The sequence below is a fragment of the Belonocnema kinseyi genome, chromosome 1 (genome assembly GCF_010883055.1).
Source record: "Belonocnema kinseyi isolate 2016_QV_RU_SX_M_011 chromosome 1, B_treatae_v1, whole genome shotgun sequence".
Taxonomy (NCBI): domain Eukaryota; kingdom Metazoa; phylum Arthropoda; class Insecta; order Hymenoptera; family Cynipidae; genus Belonocnema; species Belonocnema kinseyi.
This window is the reverse complement of record NC_046657.1, coordinates 30,179,391-30,195,215: the sequence shown is the minus strand read 5'-3', so window position 1 is coordinate 30,195,215 and position 15,825 is coordinate 30,179,391. Positions and strand designations below refer to the sequence as shown.

Here is a 15,825-nt window from a genome sequence, read left to right as displayed (position 1 = left end):
TTATAAACCTGAATAGAATTTTAGATTTTTAACCAAAATTAGGGTACAACTCAACAATATTTTCCTTTTCCGCTCAAATTATGAAAATTGAATTACTATTTTTTCCTGCTGGCTTTCCATGGTGCAAAATTTCCTTTTAAAAATTTTCGGACTTTTCTCTTATTCGTATTTTAATTTCTAATTTAAATCAATCTAATTTATTTAAACCTTTGCGGCATGGTTGAGAATACCGTATTTCCACCTTTTTGCATATCATTTTTTGCGATTTCAGAGTAGTTTTTATTGGATTTTACACAGGTTTTTTTAAATTTCATACTTGCAGAATGATAGAAAATTGAAATTTTTGTGCGAAGGACCTAAATTTGTTAAATAATTTGTTAATACTTATAAACAAAGATGAAAAAAGCCTTCTTGTTGACAAAATTCATTATTGAAAAAACTTTGCACTATATCTTCATGAACATGGGTACTTAGGGTTTTTGGGGTCGCTGAATACGAATCTGGACTCAGACTTTGAAAATTCAAAATGGCGGATTCAATATGGCTGCCGAAATTGGAAATATTTTTGAATTTTTTTCTGAAAATTGGTATACAGAGGTTTTCGGGGTTGCTGATCACGAATCTGAAATCAGAATTTGAAAATCCAAAATGACGGATCCAATATGGAGGTCAAAATAATAAAGTTTTATGGATTTTTTTTTTAAATTAGTGTACAAGGATTTTTAGAGTCACTGATCACGAATCTGAATTTAGATTTTGAAAATTCAGAAAATTACTACTAATCCATGTTTTAGGTGAGTGGTTGCATATTTTTTTAAACCTTAATATTCTAAATATTTGTCATTTTGAATACAGATTCAAGATCAGCGACCCCCTACCTGTGCCAACTTTAAAAAAACAATTTAGAAATTTTTTGGATTTTGGCCCGCCATTTTGAATGTTGAAAATCTAAGTTCAGATTCGTGATCAGAGATACCAAAAACCTCTGTACACCAATTTTCAAAATCAAAATTCCAAATTTTGGCTGCCATGTTGGATCCGCCATTTTGAATTTTAAAAATCTGATTTCGAATTCGTGATTAGCGACCTCAAAAAACCCCTGTATTCCAATTCTGAAAAAAATCCAAAAATATCCCAAATTTAAGTCGCCATATTGGATCCACCATTTTGAATTTTCTAAATCTGAGTTCAGATTCGTGATCCCAAGAACCCCCGTATACCGGGGAAAGGGTTAACGTAATTCAAATTTCATAATTTAATTTAATTTACAAAAAATTAATTTAAACTCTAATTTTGTCACATTTCTAAATTAAATTTAGAAATCTAGCCCGAAAAGTTACGAATTTGCATTAATAATATGACTAATCTCTTAGGAAAATTTTCAAAAAGTGAGAAAAATTCGATAAAAATGCAAAGTGAATTTTAAAAAAATGTAAGTGAATTGAAAAGAAATTGAAAATATGAAAAAATTCTTTCAACTCAGTAAATTTTATAAGTTTAGAAAAATTCAAGGAAATTTAAAACAATTTCGAGAAATTTTAAAAATTCAAGGTGAACATCAAAAACTTCAAGACAAATTAAACAAAAACTAAAAAAAAAATCCATCGAATTGAGCGAAATTGAGTGATTTTAGCAGAATTTTAAGAATTCAGGATAATCAGTAAAATTAATTTGATTAGATTTTTTTTTTCATTTTGTATTAATTATTCTTAATTAATTAAAAACTAATAATATTCAATAATTCAGGATAATAAATGTTTAAAAACTTTGTGAGAATAAATTCTTTAAAATCCATGAAAATATGATAAAATCGGGTTAAATTTGATGAAAATTAATAATAATAATAATTAATAATTATTTTGTTGAAAATCAAACCATTTTTTTTATTCATATTTTTTATTAAAAATTTAACCTTGTTGTTGAAAAATAAACTTCTTTGTTGAAAATTCATATTTTTATTGAAAATTCAACTGATTTGTTAGAAATTCATCTTTTAGGGTTGAAAAATTTTTTTTCATAAAAAACTTCTGTATTTGAAAAATAAACTATTTGGTTGAAAATTAAATTAATTTGTTAAAATTTTAAATATTTTGTTTGAAATTTAATTACTTTGTGGAAAATGAACTATTTAGAAAAAATTTAATGATTTTGCTGAAGAATAAACTGTTTTATTAAAAACTATATTTTTATATTGAAAATTCAATTGCTTTGTTAAAAATTAGTGTTTTTGGGTTGAAAATTCAACAATTAAACTTTTTGTTGTGACTTCATCTTTTTGGATAAATTCAATTATTTTCGATTATAATATTTCCTAAAATATTTCAAATATTTTGAAAAAATATAGAATTATTGAACTCAATTCAAAATTATACAGATTATTTTAAAATACCATAAAATATTTATAATTCCTGAAAATAATTGGAAATCTTTGAAAATCACTTTGAATTACTGAAATTAATCAGAAAATTATTTGGAATCATTTGAAATTATTCCCTATAATATTTCAAAATATTAAAAATCTTTTGAAATTCCTTAACATTTTTTCAATCTCTTGAAAATTCTCTTGAATTTAAAACAAGATTTCCTAACATATTTTTAATATCTTAAAATTTCTTCAAAATATTAAAATAAAATAAAAATAACTTGAGATTTATTCAAATTCCATGAAATTTTTTTAATTATTACATTTTTAGGAAATTACATGAAATTTTTGAAATACCTAAAATATTTTACATCCTTTGAAATGTTTTGAAATTATTAAAATCACTAGGAAATTTTTTGGGATTTTAAAAAATACTTTAAAATATTTAAAATCTTTAAAATTCTCTTCAAATTATTGAAGCAAATTCTAAACTACTCGGGATTTTTTTAAACGCAAAAATATTTCAAATTCTTCAAATGTTTGTGAAATCCTTTGAAATTTTCGAAATACTCTAAAATATTAAAATTTTTAAAATCATTTAAAAATTCTTTGGAAATTATTCCGAAATTAAAGATTCTTTAGAATTTTCTAAAATTCCCGAAAATATTTCAAATTTTTTGAAATCCCATAAATTTTTTAAATATCCTACAATATTTAAAATCCTTTTAAATCTTTTGAAATTATTAAAATCCCTAGAAAATTCATTGGTATTGAAATCATTTAGAAATTCTTTGTAATATTTTAAATTATCCTAAAATATTTCTAATTGTTTAAAGTATTTTGAAAAAGCTTGAACCTTTTTAAAACTCTTGAAATTTTTTTTGTATTTTTGAAAAATCCTAAAATATTTTAAGTCTCTGGAAATTCCCTGGAACTTTTAAAAAATACCCAAAAATATTTAAAATCCTTTGAAATCTTTTGAAATCAATAAAAAATTTCTTGAGATTTCTTAAAATACCCCAAAATATTTTAAATATTTTTAAATTTCTTTAAATTTCTGAAAATACACTGGAATTTTCAAAAAAATACCCTAAAATATTTCAAGTACTTTCAAATACCTTCGAATTAATGAACTCAAATTCAAGATACTTTGGAAAATTTATTTAAAATTTAAAAAATAAAAGAAATTTTTTCTTATTAAACATTTTTTTTAAACATACCCTAAAACATTTAAAACCCCTTCAAATTACTGAAATAAATTAAAATTTCTTTGTAATGTTTTAAAATGCCCTCAAGTATTGCAAATTCTTTGAAATGCCTTTAACTTTTTGAAAGCTCGTCAAATTTCTACGGGATTTAAAAAAATGTTCTAAAATATTTTAAATCTTTTAAAATTCTTTGAAATATTTTTAAGCATTGAAAAACACTTTGGCATCATTTACAATATCCTAAAATATTTTAAATCCCTTCAAATTATTTAAATTATTTACGCTTAAAATTATGAAAATTGAATTACAATTTTTTCCTGCTAGCTTTCCAGGGCGGCTGTAAAATTTCCTTTTCAAAATTATCTGGCTTTCCCCTTAATCACTTTTATTTCTCATTTAAATTATTCTAATTTATTTATTCTAATTTTAGTTTAATAATTTAATCTAATTAAATATTTTTTAATCATTTAAATTTAACTTTCATTTTTTTAATTAAATTTAATATTTAAATAATCATTCAAATTTAAATTTAAAAGAATTTAAATGAACTGGAACATTTTTTTTAATTAAAAAAATTCCATTGATTTCTGTCAGGTTGGAGTGAATGATAAAATTCATTAAAAATTTAAGGTGAATTACAACAAATTTAAGTGAACTGAAAAGAATTTGAAAATATTTTTAAAATCCTACATTTCAGTGCATTTTAATTAGATATTTATTATTTTTCATGATTATTTTTAACTTCATATTGATAATTATTTAATTCATTATTTATTATTAATTAAAAACTAATAACATTAAATAATTCAGGATAATAAAATCGGATTAAATTTTATGAAAATTAATAATAATTAAATTTTTTCAAATACCTTACCTTTGAATAACTTGAAATACATTAAAATACCATAAAATATTTCAAATCCTCAGAATCCCTTCAAATTATTGAAATCAATTAAAAATTAATTGCAATTGTTTTTAATTGCCTAAAATATTTGAAATCCTTTGCAATCTTTTAAAATGATCGAAATCACTTGAAAATAATTAAAATTTTTACATTTTTTTTAAATCCTTTTAAATTTTCGAAGTATCCTAAAATATTAAAAATCCTTTGAAATCAATTGAAAATTCCTTGAGGATTTTTTAAATTTGCTCAAATATTTTAAATCTTTGAAAATCTCTTCAAATGATTGAAATAATTTTTTAATTCTTTGGTATATTTTAAATTTTCATAAAACATTTCTAATTGTTTAAAGTATTTTGAAATCGTTTGAAACTTTTTAAAACTCCCGAAAATTTCTTGGAATCTTTTTTAATTTCCTAAAATATTTCATTTCAAATTCATTAAAATCTTTTGAAACTTTTTCAATCTCTTTTTAAGTTCCCTGTAATTTTTAAAAAATACCCTAAAATATTTCAAATTCTTTGAAGTCTCTTGAAACTTTTAAAAACACTTGAAAATTCCTTGAAATTTGTAAAATACCCTAAAATCTTAAGCGATTCTTTGAAATCCCTTTAAATTATTTAAATTAATTTTAATAATTAGAATTTGTTTAAATACCCGAAAATAGTTAACTCCATTCAACATTTTTTAGAATATTTTGAAATACCATAAAATATTTCAAATCATTTGAAATCCCATTATATTACTGAAATAAATGTAAAATTCCTTCAGATATGTCTAAATACCTTAAAATATTAAAAAAATTTTCAAATATTTCGAAATCCCTGGCAATTTTTTTAATCTCTTGAAAATTTCCTGGAATTAAACAAAAATCTTTTTAAACTTTTGAAATTCATTCAAAATACGTAAATAAATTAGAATTTTTTTAAAGCTTTTAAAATTCCCTTCAATACTTAAAATCCTTTAAAATACTTTCAACTTAATGAAACAAATAATAACAATACAAAATAATAATTAAAAAAGTTCTTTGGAATTCCTTCAAATTATTGAAGCCAATTTTAAACTTCTTGGAATTTAAAAGAATACAAATTTCTTCAAAATTCTGAAATAAATAAAAAATTCATTAAAATTTTTTTTTAATTCCTTGGAATTTGAAAATACTTGAAATTTAAAAAATCGCAATCCCTTGAAATTTTAGAAATACCCTAAAATATTTAAAAATCCTTTGAAATCATTGAAATCAATTAAAAACTTCTTGAGATTTCTTAAAATCATCAAAAATATTTTAAATACTTTGAAAGCCCTTAAAATTATTTAAATTATTTACGCTTAAAATTATGGAAATTGAATTACAAATTTTTTCTGCTAGCTTTCCAGGGTGGCTGCAAAATTTTATTTTCAAAATTCTCTTACTTTTGTCCTGATCATTTCTTAATTTCTAATTTAAATTAATCTAATTTGTTTAATTTTAGTCTTATAATTTAATTTAATCTAAAAAATTAATTTAATTAATTTAAACACTAATCTTGTAAAATTTTCAAATTAAATTTATAAATCTAGCCCCAAAAATTACTAATTTGAATTAATAATATGGCTAATGTTCTTATGAATTGAAAAAAAATGAATAGATTTTTTTTTAAATTTAAACAATTTCATTGATTTCTGTTATGTTGGAGTGAATGATAAAATTTATTGAAAATTCAAGGTGAATTACAAAAAATTCAAGTGAATTGAAAAGAATTTAAAAATATAAAAAATGTTTCAATTGAGTAAATTTTATAATAAGTTCAGAAAAATAAAATAAAATTTAAAAGAATTCCTTGAAATTTTGAAAAATTGTAGGTAAATTAAAAAAAATTCAAGACGAATTAAACAAAAACTAAAAAAAATCCATCGAATTGATCGAGATTGAGTAAATTTAGAAGAATTTAAAAGAAATGAAGATAATCAATTTAATTAATTTGATTAGATATTAATTATTATTAAACTTATTATTTATTATTAATTAATTAAAAACTGATAATATTAAATAATTCAGGATAATAAATGTTTGAAAACTTCTTCTGAATAAATTCTTTGAAATCCATTAAAATATTCGGAAATCGGGTTAAATTTTATGAGAAATTAATAACAATCAAATTTGTTTATATCTTACCTTTGAATATCTTAAAATACATCAAAATATCATAAAATATTTAGAATATTGAAAAATTTCATAAAATATTTTAAATCTGAAAATCCCTTTAAATTACTGAAATTAATACAAAGTTCTTTGGAATCATTTAAAATTTTAATTCTTTAAAATTTATTGAATTTTTTTTCAATCACTTGAAAATTCCCTGGAATAAAAAAAAATTCCCTAAGATATGTTTAATCTTTAAAAGTTCCTTCAAATTATTGAAATAAAATGAAAAGTCTTTGAGATTTTTTTTAATTCCCTACAATATTTCAATTTCATTAAATATTTTTAAATTCCATGAAATTTTTGAAACACCCTAAAATATTAAATATCCTTTGAAATTATTCAAATCAATTGAAAGTTCCTTGAAATTTTTTAAATTCCGCGAAATATTTAAAATCTTTGGAAATCCCTTCAAATTCTTGAAATGATTTATAATTCTTTGGGACTATTTAAATTATTCTAAAATATTAAAAAATTCTTTAAAATGTTTTTAAATCGCTTGAAACTTTTTATAACTCTTGAAATTTTCTTGGAATTAAAAAAAAACATACTTAAATATTTTTAATCTTTGGAAATCCCTTCAAATTGCTTTAATAATTTAAAATTCTTTAGAATATTTTGAAAATTCTTTCGGATTTTTAAAAATACTTTAAAATCTTTTTAATTTTTTTCAAATTATCGAAACCAATTCTAAACTATTTGAACTTTTTCAAATACTCAAAATTTTAGTGAAACACGTTGAAATTTTCAAAAATACTTTAAAATATTTAAAAACCTTTGAAATCGATTGAAAATTCCTTGGGATTTTTGATAATTCATTAAAAAAAATTTCATTTTTGGAAATCCCTTCAAATTATTGAAGTCGTTTAAACATTTTTGTGATATTTTAAATCATCGGAAAAAATTAAAAATTTTTTGAAATCGCTTGAAACTTTTTTAAACTCTTGAAATTTACTTGAATTTTTTAAAAAATATTCTAAAATATTACAAATTTTTGAAAGTCCCTTGAAAGTACTGAAATTAAGAAAAAATATGAAATAATTTATAATTCCCTATAATATTTTTAAATTCCCTAAAATATTTTTAAATTTTTTCAAATTATTAAAATAAAATAAAATTACTTGAGAATTTTTTAAATATCCTAAAACATTTGAAATCTTTTGAAATTATTGAAATCACTTGAAAATACTTTGGGATTTTTAAAAACACTTTAAAATATTTAAAATTTTTTAAATTCTCTTCAAATTATTGAAGAAAATTTTTAATTCTTCGGAATCTTTCAAAATAATATAAAATTCTTGTATTAAAAAAATGTTAGAACATTTTTTTATACCCCATACAATTGATTTCGAATCCTTAGAAATCATTCAAATATTTAGAAATTTATTTTAAAATTACCTAAATTTAAAAGTTTTTTAACTCTAAAAATGAAAAATTAATGAGTTCAAAGAGTCAGATTAAATCCTAAAAATATCAATCCAAGTTATCATTTTCAAGGCTCTAAATTGAAGAATAAATGAACTTCAAAACTTAAAAAATTATATTATTTTAAACAGTTTTAAGCTAGAAACGTTAAAAATTGAAAAATGATTTTTTTTTTAAACTGAACACTTTTTAAATTAGAAGTTAAATTATTTTAATCGTTAGTAATTTAAAAATCCCTGAAAAGCTTCAACATTTTATTTCGAAATGTTGAAATTTTTTTTTTTAGAAATTTCTGAAAATTTTACAAAATTTCCTTAAAATCTTCGAGGTTCTTTTTAAAAAATTTTAGAAATCTTTTTAAATCATTTTGAATATTCTTTTAAATTAATAATAAATCAAAAATTATTTCCAATTTCCCTATGGTTCTTATGAAAATCTTTTTATTCTTTTAAAGCCTTTCACAATTTTTAAAAAGTTTATAATTTTTTTTTTAATACGCAAAAATGAACATTTTGTTTTAAATTCGGCTGTGGCCGAATTAATAATATTAATCTTTAAACTTTTAAAAACTTCTAAATACCTCTTAGAATTACTCATATTTTTTCAATTGCTGTTAAACATCATAATTCAAAATTTCACTTACATATTAAACATTTTTCAAAAAGAACAATAAAAATTGTAGGATTCAAAATTTAAAAGCTCTTCGAAATTTTAACGATTCAAGGCTTTTTAAATGGAAATAAGAATACAAAAAAATAAATATAAATATTAAAATTATTATTATGAATTTTATAAAGTGTATAAATTAATGAACACTACATTAATTTTCTTTATTATAAATACTTTTTTTCTCTAAAAAATGCATTTGAACTAATTTCATTTAAATTTAAAAATGATATTCTAAATTTAAATAATTTAAAATTATTATTAATAATTAATTTTAATAAATATGAAAATATTCTCAAAATATGGCAAACATAAACTAAATATTAAATAATTATTCCTATTTTTTTAAATTAAAAAAATTGAAATTAAAGGCCCAAAAATTGCATATTTTAGACTGAACTGAAAAAATAAATTAAAAATTAAAGCATTCAAAGTGGAACTCTTAAATTTTTTATTATTTTAAATTGAAATTTAAAAGTTTTTAAAATCAATGTTATATCAATGAACTTTAAATTTTTCAAAATTATATTATTTTAAGCAATTTTAAGCTAGAAACATTAAAAATTGAAAAATTAAAAAATTTTCATTTGAAATAGTTTAAATGTCTCAATACATTTTAAAATGAATCAAAGTTTCCTGCAATTTTTAGAAAATCCTGCTTACTATGCGTAGAAAAAGTTTGAATCATTTTAAGTTTTAAAAAGATTCAAAATTAACTTAAAATAAAATTTGACACTATTTCAAATAATTTAAACGCGGTGTTATTATTTAAAATAAAAAATCTAAAAGCTTTTCAAGAAATGTGAAGGCTTCAAAAGAATAAAAACATTTTCTTAAGATTACTAGGAAAATTGAAAATGATTTTAGATGTTTAAAAATTATTTTAATATTTTAAAAGGTTTTCAAAATTGTCAAAAGAGAATCTAGAAAGATTTTAAGGAAATCCTTTAAAATTTAAAGGATCTTCTAAAAATGGTAGAAAATTCGATTCATTTTAAAAGCTATTTATCGCACTTTTCCTACAATTTATAGAAAATCCAGGAAAATAAAACAAATTCCTTTAAAATATTCCAGATTCTATTTTGGCAATTTTGAAAATCTTTTGAAATATTCTCTCAGAATAATTATTCCAAAATTATTTACATTATTTTTAAGTTATTTTAAAATTTATAGTTCAATTTCATAAATCATTATGCTTTATATTCACTTTTAATCAACTAAAAGGGCTTTTCATCCAATATTGTCTATTAAAAATATCAATAATCTTTAATTTTTTAAGCCTTCAAAACTGTATTTTAAAATTCTTTAAATGAAAAATGTGAAATTAAAAACCAAAATCGAACATTTATAAGTGAAAAATTTTCAGATTAAGCATTCTAAACTATATGATATATTGAAAAATATCAAAATTAAACTAATTATTTAAAAACCCGGTTCAAATCAAACGTTGAGATAATTTTTTTCTAAAAATTTGTAAAATTCCCGGTAAAAAAAATAATTCTCTATCATTTTCCGGGTTCCCCGGTTTAGCGGCCACCCTGTAATTAAATATTTTTTCTTTGCAAATATATTTTTACTTAATTTTCAGATATTGTACAATTTAAAATCCAGACTTAGATGTTTTTTTTTAATTAAAGGGGATTAAATTTCAAACAAACGTTCCAGCCGAACTTTTTTTTTACTTTTTAGCCTACTTAAAAAAAAAATTGACAAAACAGGGCATTTTTTTAGAAAACATATTTTTTTTGCTACTTGAAACTTTAAACTCTAAATATATTTGCAATCAGTTTCAATTAAAACTTTTGCAAATTAATTAAATTCTTACAATTAAAATTACATTACAATAAAAAAATTTGTTATTTATAAAAAAATGTTAATTGTTTACATTCGGGAATTTTCTATTTCGGATATTTTAAAATTCGGTAATTTGATTATCCTGGAGATTTTTCAATTCGGAAATTTTTCTATTCGAGAATTTTATTTTTAGGGATTTTTCAATCGTCCTCGATAATTCCCGAATTAAAAAAATTATAAAAATATTTTTTTATGAATTATTTATTCATTAAAAATGAAAAAACTAATAAAATTTTTTATCAACAAAAAAATAATTTTATTGAATTTCAAATAATAATAATTTTAAAAAAATATCTGCAGGAAATATTTGTTTTTCAATTACTTCTATTTTAATCTGAAACAATTTTAGAAACTTTAAACATTACAAATATTTTTTTGTTGCTTTTTGATAAAAATATTTGATTATTACATTAGTAATTAATAAATAATATTTATTTTAAAGCATGTAATAGTTTAAATTCTGGAATTTTCAAATGTGGTAATATTATAAACTGTCGGGAATTTTTTCTATTCGGAAATTTCCAATTCGGGAACCTTACAGTGCCGAGAATTTTCTAAATTAAGGAATTTTATTATTCTAAAATTGTATTATTCAGGAATTTTATTATTCGAGAAATTTCCAATTTGGGAATTTTATTATGTAACAATTGTAGTATCCGGTAATTTTATTTTTCGGAAATTTCACTATTTGAGAATTTTATAATTAGAAAATTTAATTATTCAAAAATTTCATTATTCTACAAATTTTCCAATTTGGGAATTTGATTATTCGGAAAATTTCCAATTTGGGAATTTTATGTTTAGAAAATTTGATTATCCAAAAATTTAATTATTCGGGAATTTTCCAATTTCGTAATTTTATTATTCGAGAAATTTCTAATTTGGGAATTTTATTATTTAACAATTGTAGTATCCGGTAATTTTATTTTTCGGGAATTTCACTATTTGGGAATTTTATAATTAGAAAATTTAATTATTCAAAAATTTCATTATTCTACAAATTTCCCAATTTGGAAATTTGATTATTCTACAAATTTTTCAATTTGGAAATTTGATTTTTCGGAAAATTTCCAATTTGGGAAGTTTATAATTAGAAATTTTGATTATCCAAAAATTTAATTATTCGGGAAATTTCCATCATAAGAATTTTATAATTAGAAAATTTGATTATTCGGAAATTTTCCAACTAGGAAATTTTATTCTTCGAGAATTTTTATTATTCAGAAAATTTCCAATTTGGGAATTTTATTATCCAGGAATTTTATTATTCGAGAATTTTTATTATTCGGGAATTTTCCAATTTCGTAATTTATTATTCGAGAAATTTCCAATTTGGGAATTTTATTATGTAAAAATTGTGAAATCCGGTAATTTTACTAATCGGGAATTTTATAATTAGAAAATTTAATTATTGAAAAATTTCATTATTCTACAAATTTTTCAATTTGGAAATTTTATTATTCGGAAAATTTCCAATTTGGGAATTTTATTATCCGGGAATTTTATTCTTTCCATAATTTTTATTATTCGGGAATTTTCCAATTTGGAAATTTTATTATTCGAAAATTTTATTATGCAAGAATTTTATTGTTCGGGAAATTTCCATCATAAGAATTTTATAATTAGAAAATTTGATTATTCGATAATTTTCCAATTAGGAAATTTTATTATCCGGGAATTTTATTATTCGAGAATTTTTATTATTCGGAAAATTTCCAATTTGGGAATTTTATTATTCGAAAATTTTATTATCCGGAAAATTTATTATTCGCAAAATTTCGAATTTAAGAAGTTTATAATTAGAAAATTTGATTAGAAAAAATTTTTATTATTCGGGAATTTTCCGATTTGGAAATTTTATTATTCAGAAAATTTCCAATTAAAGAATTCTGTAATTAGAAAATGTTATTATCCGAGAATTTTATTATTCGGGAAATTACTAATTTAGAAATTTTATTTTCGAAAATGTTATTATTAAAAAATTTAATCATTCGGGCATTTTCCAATTTGGAAATTTTTTTATGCGAGAATTTTATTATTAGAGAAATTTCTAATTTAAAAAGTTTATATTTCGAAAATTTGATTATCAAAATATTTTATTATTCGTGAAATTTCCAATTTGGGAATTTTATTATTCGGGAAATTGTATTATACGGGAATTTTATTATTCGGGAAATTTCAAATTTGAGAATATTATAATTAGAAAATTTGATTATCTAAAAATGTGATTATTCGGTAATTTTCCAATTTGAAAATTTTATTATCCGAAAATTTGATTATTCGGGAAATTTCCAATTTAAGAATTCTACAATTAGAAAATGTTATTATCCGGGAATTTTATTATTCGGGAAATTACTAATTTAGAAATTTTATTTTCGAAAATGTTATTATTAAAAAATTTAATCATTCGGGCATTTTCCAATTTCGAAATTTTTTTATGCGAGAATTTTATTATTAGAGAAATTTCTAATTTAAAAAGTTTATAATTCGAAAATTTGATTATCAAAATATTTTATTATTCGTGAAATTTCCAATTTGGGAATTTTATTATTCGGGAAATTGTATTATACGGGAATTTTATTATTCGGGAAATTTCAAATTTGAGAATATTATAATTAGAAAATTTGATTATCTAAAAATGTGATTATTCGGTAATTTTCCAATTTGGAAATTTTATTATCCGAAAATTTGATTATTCGGGAAATTTCCAATTTAAGAATTCTACAATTAGAAAATTTGATTATCGAAAAATTGAATTATTCAGGAATTTTCCAATTTGGAAATTTTATTAACCGTGAATTTTATTATTCGGGAAAATTTCCAATTTGGGAATTTAAAAAAAAAAATTATGTTAAATAATTTAAAGTTTCTAAAATTATTGTTTGAATTAAAAATTAAACTAATTGAAAAAAAATTTATCCAGAAAAATATAGATATTTTTCAATTATTGTTATCTTAAATTCAAAGCATAATTTTAGAAGCTTTAAACATTATTACTAATTTAAAAAAAAAAAATAAAAGCACAAGATAATAGTATTTTTAATAAATCAATAATATTTATAAAAACATTTAATTGTTTAAATTCGCGAATTTTCCAATTCGCTAATATTATAAATTATTAGGGAATTCTTAATTATCAATATTATTAATATTAATAAATATTAAAAAATAATAATACAATATAAATCAATATTAAAAGTTGGGCGCTAATTAAAAAACTAGTTTTTGGAACCTTTCCGTCGAAATTGAAAAAGGAAAGGATTGGATTTGAATTCAGGAAACGATTCTTTTCGCTCCGTGCTCTGCAGATTCCAAGATAAGGGAAGCGGATTCTTCGAAAGGAACGTGATTCCTATCAATTTCCTTCAACTTCTGGCTTTCAAGGCTAGGCCTAATTTGCTGCTCAATGTTCCGCAACTTCCTTACCGATCCGCCTGAACCTGAAAGAAAATTCCTCTCCAGATTGACGAACGAGCGCCGCTTCATTTTTTTTTTTTTATATTTTTTTGTTGCGAGATTGGAAAAAAATCCCTTTTTTATTTCTAATTTTATCAGGGTTGCTACATTTTTCGTCCATTTTTAAGATCCAATTTTTCATTTTCCCTAAAGTTTATACATTATTTTTTTTGTATAAAAACAACCTTAATTCAATTTTCAACTAAAAAAAATATATATTTTCCAGCAGAAATGGAATAGTTACATTTTCAGTGAAAAAAAAAAGAATTTTTAATAACAAAAGATGAATTCTTGACTAAAAAGAATCATTTTTTTAACTTAACAAAGAATGGTAAAATCAACCAAAGAAATGGAATTTTAACCAAAAAGATTAATTATCTACCATAACATACATTTTTTAACGAAATACATAAATTTTCAATCAAGTAGTTGAACTTTAAATCACAAAGATTAAATTAACATAAAAAATACGAATTTTAAATAAAATAGTTAAATTATTATTTTTTTTAATTTCACCTCAAAAAGATGAATTTTCAACTAAAAAAAATCAATTTTCAACTTAACAAAGTAAAGTAACATCTTGAATCAAAAAAATTACATTTTATACAGAAAAAAAAATTTTAACCAAAGAAATTAATTTTCAACCAAAAAGCTAAATTTGTAACCAAAACAATTAATTTTCTAGCATAAAATAGATTTTTTAACAAAATATATCAATTTTCAAACAGATAGTTGAATTTTAAATCGCAAAGATTAAATTACCATAAAAAGACGAATTTTAAATAAATAAATTAAATTATTTAAAAAAATTTTCAACTAAAAAAGGTTAATTTTCAACTTTAAAATAAAAAAAATTTAATAAGAAAAGATGAATTTTCAAATTAAAAAAAAATCAAGTTTCAACTTAACAAAGTATGGTAAGATCTTGAGTAAAAAAAAAATTACTTTTCAATACAAAAAAATAATAATTTTCGACCGAAGAAACTAATTTTTAACTAGGAAAATTAATTGTCTAAAACAAAATACATTTTTTAATGAAATACATAAATTTTCAATCAGATAGTTGGATTTTAAATCACAAAGATTAAATTAACATAAAAAATATGAATTTTAAATAAAATAGTCAAATTATTATTATTTTTTTAAATTTCAACTAAAAAAGATTAATTTTCAACTTTCAAATAAAATTGTTTTTAAATTTAATAAGAAAAGATGAATTTTGAACTAAAAAAATCAATTTTCAACTTAACAAAGTATGGTAACATCTTGAATAAAAAAATTACATTTTATACAGAAAAAAAATTTTTAACCAAAGAAATTAATTTTTAACCAAAAAGATTAATTTTCTACCATAACATACATTTTTTTAACCAAATAAATAAATTTTCAATCATATAGTTGAATTTATAATCACAAAAATAAAATTTATATAAACAGATGAATTTTCAACAAATTAGTCAAATTATTAAAACAAATAAACAATTTTCTACTAAAAAAAGATTAATTTTCAACTTAAAAAAAAATAGTTACATTTTCCATTTAAAAAACTAATTTTCAATCAAAGAAGTGAATTTTTACCCCAAAAAATTAGTTTTCTACAAAAGGAACAATACTTTGTTAACAAAATACATACATTTTCAATTAATTTATTTTTGAATCATTAAGATTAAATTACCATAAAAAAGATGATTTTTCAACAAAATACTTATTAAAAAAACAATAAAAAAAAAGAACTTTTAACAAAATGGTTTAATTTTCGAAGGAAAAAAAA

The 15,825-nt window shown here is 20.3% G+C and overlaps 1 protein-coding gene across 1 annotated transcript in view; it reads right to left on the bottom strand.

The window, feature by feature from the left end:
* Positions 1-13,807: 13,807 nt before the first annotated feature.
* Positions 13,808-15,825, bottom strand: part of LOC117172513 (prohibitin-2) — a 46,885-nt gene continuing 44,867 nt past the window's right edge. The window contains exon 6 of the mRNA XM_033360532.1: positions 13,808-14,038. Within this exon, the coding sequence (XP_033216423.1) occupies positions 13,872-14,038 (167 nt within the window). The 3' untranslated portion in view covers positions 13,808-13,871. The remainder of the gene's footprint in view (positions 14,039-15,825) is intronic.